This window comes from Aulonocara stuartgranti (genome assembly GCF_965226115.1).
Source record: "Aulonocara stuartgranti genome assembly, chromosome: 23".
Taxonomy (NCBI): domain Eukaryota; kingdom Metazoa; phylum Chordata; class Actinopteri; order Cichliformes; family Cichlidae; genus Aulonocara; species Aulonocara stuartgranti.
Window position 1 is genome coordinate 26,455,567 of NC_138958.1, and position 11,934 is coordinate 26,467,500.

At 41.0% G+C, this 11,934-nt stretch overlaps 1 protein-coding gene across 1 annotated transcript in view; it reads left to right on the forward strand.

The window, feature by feature from the left end:
- The first annotated feature begins 4,101 nt into the window (after positions 1–4,101).
- The window catches only part of aox6 (aldehyde oxidase 6), a 33,809-nt gene continuing 25,976 nt past the window's right edge, over positions 4,102–11,934 (forward strand). The window contains exons 1-3 of the mRNA XM_082522835.1: positions 4,102–4,230; positions 10,777–10,834; positions 11,244–11,340. Of these exons, the coding sequence (XP_082378961.1) occupies positions 4,177–4,230; positions 10,777–10,834; positions 11,244–11,340 (209 nt within the window). The 5' untranslated portion in view covers positions 4,102–4,176. The remainder of the gene's footprint in view (positions 4,231–10,776; positions 10,835–11,243; positions 11,341–11,934) is intronic.

Genomic DNA, 11,934 nt, shown 5'->3' on the forward strand with positions numbered 1-11,934 from the left:
CGCCTGACCAATTAGCCTGTCTCTTTTTGTTTCAGCACAACTTCTTGCACCAGAAGCACTTTCTTGCAATGCTGCCTTTGTACGAGCAGTATACAATTGGAAGAACAAAAAAAAAAAACCCCTGCCCACTTGTATGAGCTGTTTCCATTAACTTTCAAAACTTATCTTCTTAAAAACTTTTCATACCTGAATGAAAGAGCCTTTTTAATAAAAGTGGCATGAGCCTTAAAATGTGAGAACTGTAGGGGTTATCTTTGAGCCATTTAATGTTTTTTGGCTCAAATTCCCGTAAAAGCTAAAAAAAAAAAAAAAAAAGAGCTTTGGTCTAGACGAGTACATTCACTGGACAGCCAACAAAACAAAATGAAGAAGATAATGCTGCTCCAAATCCTGACTTTCACATGCAGGCCTGTCCAGTTAGTTTGAGAAATCAATTATTTAGAGTTTGTATCTATGTTATATGTCGTCTACTTCATTAGTTGCACCTTGCTTAGTACTGGGTTGGACTCCCTTTTGCCTTCAGAGCCGTCTTAATTCCTAATGGCACAGATTCAACAAGGTCCTGGAAACATTCTTCAGAGATTTTGGTCCATGTTGACATGACAGTTTTACAGTCGCTGCAAATTTGTCAGCAGCACATCCATGATGTGAATCTCTGGTTCCTCCACGTCCCAAAAGTGCTTTGTTGGATTGAGATCTGGTGACTGTGGAGGCCGTTTGAGTACAGTGAACTCATTGTCATGTTCAAGAAACTAGTTTGAGATGATTTTGAGTTTTGTGACACGGTGTGTTATACTGCTGGAAGCAAGATGCTACACTGTGGTCATAAAGGGATTAACATGGTCAACAACAATACTCAGGCAGGCTGTGGTGCTTAAACAATGCTCAGTTTGGCTCAAAGTGCGCCATGCATTCATGTTGTCTACACCAAATTGTTACCCTTCCATCTGAATGATGTAGTAAAAATGAGACCAGACAATACTTTTCCAACATTCTGGTTACTCTGTGTTAATCGCAGCCTCAGTTTGTTGTTTAAATGGAGTGGTACTTATGCTTTTCTACTCTAGTTGAGCACTGAAAGTATTTTCTTACTACAAGTCTCATTCACACATTAATACAAGCATCTTTGTCTGTGTTTAAGCACTTTTAACTTTAATTTAACCGATTAACGCAGCTCTGGATTCAGTATCTGAGAACTAGAGTCTGTGTTAGCAGATGAACTGCTCCATCTCCTGAGCCACCCGGTGTGGTCTTCTGCTGCTATAGCCCATCTATAGCCCTTCAGAGATGCCCTTCTGCATTCCTTGGTTGGTGTATCAAGTGAAAACTAAAGGATTTTATTGAACAGAGATTCATTTTTTGTCATTCTTTAATGACAACAGGACTGTAACCATTTCTCCTTAATAAAAATATTATTTATCTACCAACTGGCTTTAATCTACTACGCCTATTACAATGACTTATTCATCACTTTAAGTTCTTAATTACCATTGTTTTAACTCTGTATTTAGGTTTTTAAAAAATGTATTTTATTGGCTAATTATTTTGTATTAACTATTTAATTCATTTAACACAATTTTTTTTAACTCAACATTTTTAAGCCATTTGTCTTCTTTCTGTTGGATTTATTTGTCTTTGATCGGTTGAATATCTGTAGAAAACACTTTCCACAGTGAGTACACCACTGCAGTTAAGAGCATGGAAACTGAATTTCAGCTCTGTGAGGGCGTGCCTGTTTGTGTTGTGGTGCCCCAACGCCTTTGGCTCGGCTGCTCCGTCTGAAGCTGTAAATCTTACAACTACACATGCTGTGATTTGTGTAAATAAACCAAATCCCACCGACAGACTCAGGAGGAATGTGTTCAAGTCCAACTGTGGAAACAGTTTGCAAGACTGAGGAAAATATGCACATTAACCCACCAGGTCTGGAGGTCACAAAGCAGAAATTGGCCTCGGCTCACACCGATCAGGGGCTCAGTGGAAAAGCCGGGCTGTAAAGTAACACATGTTTGGTTTGTCTTCTGAAGGCCTACCTGTTGTCATGAGTCAGGAAACTTGAGTCAGTGAGAAAAAGGTAGAGCTGTGTATGCTAAACCTGGAGTGAAAGCTGAGTAAATAAGCTAAGAGCGATCAAACAGGGGCAGGGATAGCTTTCTCACGCTCAGACTGAGGTGAGGCGCTCCTTTATGAGCACAGAAATTTATTTTTGCACTGTACCTTAGAGTTAGCTTAACACCATTAATGGAGACGTTTGGAGTGGAAATGTGGGACAATATCACATCTACAAAAAAATATTCTTAGGAAATAAAAGGAAATAATTAAATTTTCAGATAGTGAAATTTTCAAATATGTGATTACAGGCATGATAGTTGTATCACTGGCTTTGTTTCTGTCTCACTATGGGTACTTATACAGGAACTGTTTTATAGCTTTCTAGTAAGGGTCGTCCTTTGTAGCTTTCTTAGAGTGTACTTTGCCTGACAGCAAGCAAGCAGGGTGGTAAAAACACAATATAAAGACTTGTGACATCCTACAGCAGACTGATGCTGGTAGTGTTAGTATAACATCTCATCACGTTAGGCCTCTTGCCCCTCCTGGAGCGGAGGCTATCGGCAGCTGCCCCTCAGCACTCTCAGTCCTGAGTTGCCTTTATCGCCCATCCTATCCCTGTTATGCTGATGTGTGTCCCAAGGGCTCGAGGTCAGGGACTGTTTTGTGTTGCTGGATGTCGGCTTTCTCAGGGTGTCCTGAGCCATCCCCACCTCCTACTTGAGATCTTTTCTTCCTGGACTGTTGCTCTGTCTGCTGCCAAAGTTGATTTTAATTCAACTTTTCTAGCCAGTTATCTGGGAAGTGTTAGAGCTGAAACTGTTGTACGAAAGTCTGGACTTTACCCGAGGAAGCATTTGTATACAGACTGACGTTTGGGTTGAACAAATACAGCTTGGTGCACCAGACTTGGGGTCTTGCTGTTTCTGGTTCATGAAAAGAAATGAGAGGGGAATAAAACAAAAACTAAGTTTTGAAAGAAGCCCATAAGCCCACCTGAAACCCAAATCATCATTTCAGAGGCACTTTTAAGACATAAATGAAGCAGTGTGGCACAGAAAAGAAACATGTCTGTACAATCATTACTCACCTTCTTCTTTCCGCTTGTCCACGTTTGATTTTCCTCTGCAGCTTTTCTTTAAATGTTTTCCTTACCTCTAGCGCCCTCTTGTGGCTCTTTACCTAACACTAGGTTTTTCCCTCTCTTATCTGCTCCTCCTGAGAAACGATGACAATGTATTAACAGCAATGACTGTGCAAAAAGACCAATCTATAAATGATTAACAAAAACAGAAATAAATGTAAGGGCCAAGGATAGGTCACGAATCACCTGATGTTTATTTGCCACTGTCAGTCATTGCTGTATGGCTATAAAGATTTTTTTTGTAAATCTGCTATATGTGTATCAGATTGTTTTATTAGTTTGGTGTTGGACTCATGCTCAATTCTGATACAGTTTTTTGCTTTCTCATTTTATGACCAGAGTCCAAGGCAACCCTAAGAAAATATTTGATTTACAGCCTTGTTTACTTTCCATCAGATTTCATTCATGTGTTTCATCTCTGGATGTGCAAGAGAAAGTGTTTAAAAGGTGCTCATAGTAAAAAATAAATAAATAAATAAATAAGAAACTTAACAATTAAGGAATACTTCGGGAGTTACAAGTCAGTCCTGCAAGTTGAAACTCGATGGGTCAGAAAAACACCACTTTTTGGGAATAGAAGTCAAGTCTTATTTCATTTTAAAGCTTTGAGTTATTCTTTTTAAATGTTTTTTTGTTTTCCAGAAAGGAAAAAAAACTAAATAAAATTTCACAACTGCTTATGCAATTCACCAAAACACCCAGAAAGCTCAAAACGATGAAATTTTATTTCTAAAAAATTATTATGTCCTATTGTAAACATAAGTAATTACATGCAAATTAATTTGAGTTTAGTTCATTTGTATTAAGTTTAATTAATTGGGTTTCACGTCACTTTGAAGTGTACCAAGAGAGAGTTGCTACACAAAGAAACCAGAATAAAGCATCTTATTTTGAAGGTGTCGGCAGACGGAAGCGCTAAGGGGTACTGAGCTACCTCCTGGAGATAAAGTCGTCGTCACGGTCTTTAGTCACGCACTTGAAAGATGTCTGCAGGAAAACAAGGAGACGCTCTGTGCTTCTTTATCAACGGGAAAAAGGTAGGTTTAGAGTTTTTTTTAATGTTATCATAGCGACCGTTTTGTTTTCTGACAGATAAAATCTGCACAGTTAGCAATTTCCGAGGTGACTTTTTACCTCGCGCTGCTGTTAGCAAAACTCTTAATATCATTTTTAGACAAGCACAGGTGAGTTAAAGTAAAACGTTTGCAAGTTGGAGGTGTAATGACCTTCACACATGTTGCGAAGTGAACAAAAATGCAGGAAGAAGAAGACCTTAGAAAGCTGTCATCTATATTGGTTCTGAAAAGGTAAGGTGCAGAATAAGTGCAAGCACACACAGGACTGCGCATATTCTTACGAGTTTGTAAAAGAGAAACAAAATGGGCATTAAAAAAACTGAAAGCAGGCCAAGTTCTGCAAATCAAAGAGAAAACACCTGGCTGACTCACGCTGAGCGACAGTTTCTTTGTGTACCACACCGTTCAAACTTCTCCATCTTGGCCTCAAAACAAGATCCTGAGATTTCGGTGCAGGACTTTATGGCTCAGGGTGCTTTCACACGTGCGGTGTCAAGTCGTTTTTCCACCTCTTGCAGTGTATTTATGCAGGTGTGAACACAGTAATCGTTAGGTGTACATTACACATGTGAGCTAAAAACGTCCCATATGCGTTGTATTCTCAATGCATGGAGGTGCTTTAGATGTGCAAAGGTCTATACGGGCTAGCAACCAGCTGTGAAAGGAACGTAAATCCTCAGTTTTCTCACACAGCGCCTTCATCCTGTTCTCACTTTCGTTGCTCCTGCCCCAAAACCATCCGGCCAATGAGCGGACTCGGTGTTCTCACGTGGTTTGTAGTGACGCAATTTGGTTGGCTTGGAGGTCACTTTTGTTTTCACACAGAGAAAAAATTAACCAAAAGCTACAAGTTTACAAACTCATCAGCTGATTAGGACCAGAGTAAACAAGCTACAGGTTTGAAAACGCCCTAACATACCTCAAGCTGGAAGGATGTGCAACCAAAGCACAGGTGCTCTTCAACGTTGTCAAGTCCAGTTCACACTTCTTATTTAGACACGTGTGCCCAACATCCACCCATCCAACATCAGTTGTAGGTTGACTGGCAAGTAACGAGGTGGCCTGCAGAGAGGAGATCCAACATTAGAAGGCATAGTGCTCTACCAACAACCTTTACTCTGATGGTGGATTACAGGACGTCCAAGAAAAGTGGACAGGACGCCGTCTTCATCAGTGGTGCTGAGGTCGAGCAGGTAACAAGCTTGGAAATCCTTGAGGATCTGACGAGGTCTCTGTAAACCGCCTGTAAGATAAAGAAGTCCCTGAATCTATTCACCTCCTGAACAGGTCGTAACAGGTCAATACCTCTCCGACTTCTATTGTAACTAGGGCTGCCACGATTAGTCGACTAGTCACGATTACGTTGACTATCAAAATCGTCGACGACTAATTTAATAGTCGAGGCATATATGTGTGTGTATGTGTATATATGTATGTGTATATATGTATATGTGTGTGTATGTGTATATATGTATGTATATATGTATATATATATATATATATGTGTGTATATATATGTGTGTATATATATATATATATATATATATATATATATATATATATATATATATATATATATATATATATATATATATATATATATAATGTATATGTGTCACTTAGATAACTTAAAAATGTTATTGTTTGGCTTTTTTTAGTATTTTATTTGTTCCTGAGTAAATCTGTTTGGCTGAGGTCAAAGTTATAGTTTTTACACAGCTGAATAAACGTCAAGCAGACAGCTGATTATCAGAAGTGTGAAATGTTAGAGAATATACTCCGGTGTCCTGTTATATTTTAGATAGCAAGGAGTTTATTAAACTTCACCGAGACAATCTGCAAATTTCATTAAAATTTAATAAACTATCATCTTGTCTTTATTTTTAGTTAGCACATACCTTAAACACTTAAAGCTGTAAGCTAATAAGATAACCTTTATTAGTCCCACACGTGGGAAATTTGTTTTGTCACAGCAGGAAGTGGACAGTGCAAAAGTTATGACGCAAAAATTAGAATACAATAAGAATAAATACAGTACACAGCTGTACAGAATAGAATAAAATAATATACTATATACAGTAGAATAAAATAGAATAAAAATATACAATAAGATAAAAATAGAATACGAATGCTATATACAACTGAGTAAAAATACAACGATGCCAGAAAAGATTATTGCACTTAGTGTTATTGCACATGTGTGGATGTGTGTGTTTGTTCAGTTAAAGTCTTTGTTGTGGAGTCTGACAGCAGTGGGGAGGAAAGACCTGCGAAATCTCTCCGTCCCACACCGTGGGTGCCGCAGTCTCCCACTGAAGGAGCTGCTCAGTGCTGTCACAGTCTGCTGCATGGGGTGGGAGACGTTGTCCAACAGGGATGACAGCTTAGCCGCCATTCTCCTGTCACTCACCACCTCCACTGGGTCCAGAGGGCATCCTAGAACAGAGCTGGCCCTTCGGATCACCCTGTTCAGTCTCTTCCTGTCCCCAGCAGAGATGCTGCCGCCCCAGCAGACCACACCATAAAAGATAGCAGAAGCCACAACAGAGTCATAGAAGGTCTTCAGGAGTGGGCCCTCCACTCCAAACGACCTGAGTCTCCACAGCAGGTACAGCCTGCTCTGCCCTTTCCTGTAGAGGGCGTCTGAGTTATGAGTCCAGTCCAGTCTGTTGTTCAGATGAACACCAAGGTACCTGTAGCTGTCCACAGCCTCAATGTCCATACCCTGGATGTTCAGTGGTTGCAGTGGAGAATGCTTGTGCCTGCGGAAGTCTACCACCAGCTCCTTGGTTTTACTGGCGTTGATCTGGAGGTAGTTCAGCTGGCACCAGTCCACAAAGTCTTGAGTCAGTCCTCTGTACTCCTTGTCGTCCCCATCAGTGATGAGGCCGACTATTGCAGAGTCATCAGAGAACTTCTGCAGGAAGCACTGGGTGGAATTGTGGGAGAAGTCTGCAGTGTAGATGGTGAAGAGGAACGGAGCCAGAACCGTTCCCTGTGGGGCCCCCGTACTGCAGACGACCCTGTCCAACACACAGCCCTGAGTCCTCACATACTGTGGTCGGTCGGTGAGGTAGTCCAAAATCCAGGTAGTGAGGTGATGGTCCAATCCAGAGTTCTCCAGCTTGTCCTTCAGAACCGAGGGAAGAATAGTGTTGAAGGCACTGGAGAAATCAAAGAACATGATTCTCACAGTGCTTCCAGCGGTCTCCAGGTGAGCGAGGGAACGATGTAGGAGGTGAATGGCGGCATCATCCGCGCCAATGCCAGGCTGGTAGGCAAACTGAAGTGGGTCCAGTGATGAGCTTGTTAGGTGCCGAAGCTGAGCCAGGACCAACCGCTCCAGGGTCTTCATCAGGTGGGATGTCAGAGCCACCGGCCTGTAGCTGTTGAGGTCCTTGGGGCGTGAAGTCTTTGGCACTGGTACAACACAGGAGGTTTTCCAGAGCTGTGGGACTCTTCCCAACCTCAGGCTCAGGTTGAAGAGGTGCTCCATCACCCCACACAGTTGGTCCGCGCAGGACCTGACGACCCTCGAGCTGATGCCATCTGGGCCCGCTGCCTTCTTGCCATTAATCCTCCTCAGTTCCCTCCTAACCTGGGTGGTTGAGAGAGACAGGCTGGAGCCTTGTGTTGAGTGTGTATTGGATGCTGTTGTTGGGGGTGGGGGGGAGTGAGCAGGGTGAATAGAGGAGGTGTGAAGTGTCTGAGGTGTCAGAGGTGGAACAGCAGCAGTGGGGGTGGGTGAGTCTGCAGCCGATGTTGTAGACTGTCTCATGGTTGAATCAAATGATAGTTATATAAGAGCAGATGCTGCTGGTGCGTCCAATTCGCAAAAATAATCTGTGACTAGTCGACTATCAAAATAATCGTTTGTGGCAGCCCTAATTGTAACCACCAGTGTGGTATTGCACCTGAACAAAGGGCTCTGCAGCAGGTAGTAAAAGCAGATGACTGCACTGTTGGCACCCAGCTGCCTGCCATCACCTGAAACGCTTCATTCAGTGTTCACGTAGCATGACCTCTGACCCCACTCATCCTCACAGTAGACTTTGGACAAATGAAATGAAATTCTTTTTTTAAACACTCAAAAAGAAACAAAGTAAAGAAAACTAATTAGAAATTGCAAAACTATAACTTCTCTGAGCTGCTGTTGGGTTGCCCATAAATTAGTGGTGCGGATTTCCTTGTGCTTGTATACTAACAATAAAGTGAATAATCTGAATAGTTTTTCACTAATGATGGCAACATTATAATGCTTTTAATGCAAGAAGTCATGTGACAGTAAAATACATCATGCTGACCCCTTATAGCTCAAAAACGAAAGCAAACAACTGAGTGATAATTGTAGAAATATCTAAGTTAGCTTAAATGTTTAGCCTATAACTAGATTTTAATTCTACTTTTAACAAGTGGAGCTTGGTGATTAATTTTATTTAATCATAAAAATGCACATTAATTTAAATGTCAAATGTAAACTTTCACAGTAAAGTGTCATCGGTGCAGTTGACAGTTACTGTTGCCCCTGATTACATCCATCCATGTTACACCTGTCTTATATATTATTGTTCTTCTTGGAGATAAAACTCTAACATAGAGCTGGGCGACAGAACGATATGTATTGCGAAATAACTTTTTCTCGATAGAAAAATGAAACTATTGCGATAGACCTCATCTCTCTCTCTTCCTCTCTTATAAAAAAAAAAATGAATAGCCAATACAAATTAAGTAGCGCAGAGCCGAACCAATCACAGCCGCAGTGTCACGTCACGTAACTTGTTACGTACAGCTCAAGTGCCAAGCCGCACATGTGTATTTGTTTGGGAAGCAGCCAGCCGCCATGCCGGCCGGGTAATGGAGGAAATGAGTGTGCCGACTAGAGGAAAAATCAACCGAGAGCTTGGGTGACCAGGTTACCAAAGAGAACACCGATGACGGTTCCAATGCCGGAGAGATTGTCGAAAGGAAAGGCCAGAGAAGTTCTGTAGTGTGGAGGTATTTCGGCTATTTGAAGTCTGACAAAAAGAGTAACGCGCACTGTAAATTGTCCCAAAAGCATGTTCCCACAAAGTCTGGAAATACAACAAACCTTTTTTATCACCTGAAGCAGTGCCACCCACTAAAGCACGCTCAATCTCTGACTGAAAGCGCTAATTCGTCATCGAAAACAACCAGGGGAATCCCTGCGAAGCAGCAACAGTCAATTGAGTCGGCTTTCTCCAGCGTCTTACCATATGACATAAAAGCTAAGAGACATAGCAACATAACGAATGCCATAGCTTACTGTCTTGCTAAAGACATGATACCAATAAACACGGTCGAAAAGGAAGGATTCAAGCAGCTAATTAAGGTACTGGATCCTCGTTACCAACTCCCTGGACATAAACATTTCTCTCAGACAGTGCTTCCAAAGCAATATTATATAAGTTAGTCAATTTTGTCTCTTCTGTAAAATAAACTAAGATTTATTTTTAGAATTAATATTTTATTTCTAAGTGGAACTGACACTTTAGTCTGTTTTGTTCTATTTTGAAACTTAAATGCTTTAGCGGCTACCTTTTGTGTAGTTTGTAATATTTGCCTTTATTTTGCCTAAACTGAAGCCTCATTTTAAGTACATCTGCCCTGTTTAACTTATTATGGGAAATAAATATTTAAATCAAAACAAGCTGCTGATTATTTCACATTGTACTTGTGAGCAACAGCACATTTAAATCTTACATGTATAGTTATTTGGCTTATATCGTGATATATATCGTTATCGAAAAAAAAACATATCGCGATATGAAAAAAATCTTATATCGCCCAGCTCTACTCTAACATTAAACTGACCGTCATCTAAGCTGTAGGCAGCAGAAGAAACGTGCTGTACATTCAACACACAATCTGTTTAGTGCTTGACGTACCTCGTCACGTCTTCCACAGGCAGATGTGCCGATTACGTGCCCTCACTTGTTGCTTGTTTCTGATCAGATACACTGTAACAACTGCCCTTTGTCTCCTCTCGTCCGACACAAATGGAGTTTTCTATCTCTTAACTATCACTTAGATAGCAGGCAGTGATCCACATGTGACTTTGAACATGGTTAATAAAATATTCAAATCACACAGATTATGAAGTCTTACCAGTGGAGATTTTAGAAACGATTCGGTGTGTTCTCCTGGTGCCATATTGTCTTGGTTCTGGTGGGGTTTTATTTTATTTATTTATTTTTTTAAATGCTTGAATGACTTGTAGGCTGGTGTTAAGTGGCTTAACAACCAAAAGAACATACTGGGAGTAGGTCGAGTGAAAAAGCGGTCAGTGTCCAAAGAAAAGCTTTGAAAGACCTTTAGAGAGCCAGGAGAAATATTGATCAAGAGTGCTTTAAAGTATTACAGGATAGTCTGGCTGCTTGGTGACAAAGTATAAAGAAATGAGGGCTGGCTCAAGACTTTTGCCCAGCACTGTATAAGCAAAATAAATGCAGATGTTAGAACTAATTTTCTTTGGTCCTGTTAAAACAGGTGACTGAGAACCATGCCGACCCGGAGACGATGCTGTTGCCCTTCCTCAGGCAGAAGAGTATCCTTCAGACCAGTTTTCAGTTCACCTTTGCTGTTTAAATGTTAATACTGGTGCTGTCAGCTGCGTTAAAACAGGCTAATCCGCGTTAATGCAGATTGGGCCCGTGTAAGGGTTACTCGGCATTAACGCGTTAATGCGGTTTAAACGCGTTAATGCTGTCATCACAACTAACGCGATTAACAATTAACCCATCTGGAGCGCAGACTGACTCAAAATCCCTGAAATGTCTGTCAACGCATTTCAGGCAGTTTGTCCGTTCTGTGCTCCAGATGGGTCGAGTGTGTTTATATAAAAAAAAAAAAAAAAAAAAAAAATGTGATGACCGTGTTAATGCTGACAGCCCTAGTTAATACCTTAGTTGTAAGCATTCGGTGGACTTGTCTTTATCCTTGACTGTTGACTTCAGTGAAATTAACTGGAACCAAGTACGGCTGCGGCGGAGGAGGCTGTGGAGCGTGCACAGTTATGGTGTCGCGCTACCAACCTGCAACGAAATCCATCATGTATCCTTTATGACGTCACACCACCTGATACTGCTGGGGGTTTTTTGTTTTTGTTTTTTTCCCCATTTTTGGTCATTTTGTGGCTGTCTGTGCATATTTAATGCAAATATCAAAGTTTAAGATGAACTTTAAGATTCAGACTGCTCTAAATACTCAAGTTTTTTCCTACTTTTTAATCTGCACATTGGCTTTCAGTGTTTTTAGACCTTTTAGGGTCTCATAGAGACAGGGGTTTAAATGGCTTGTTTCAGGGGAAGAACTGAAGGACTCCTTAATGCGCCAGTATCAAATACATGAACTATGAATCATGCCACTGTAGAAGAGTCCATAAATATATAATCGAGGGGGAAAAAGTGTGAGTTCTGTGCTGTCAACCAACTTCACACTGTTTATGATTAATATGTGAGCAGCTAAAAGATGCCAGTGCAGTTGAACATCTGCTGCTGTCAGTGTATGTTTCACTTGGGCACAACGTCAGCCTTAGGACTGGAAAAATCAATTTGTTTGGTCTCTCAGCCTCTTTAAGTGAAATTAGATTTGCAGAAAACAGGAGAGAGTGTAAGTGTTGGCTTGTAATGAGCAAGCCTGGTATGG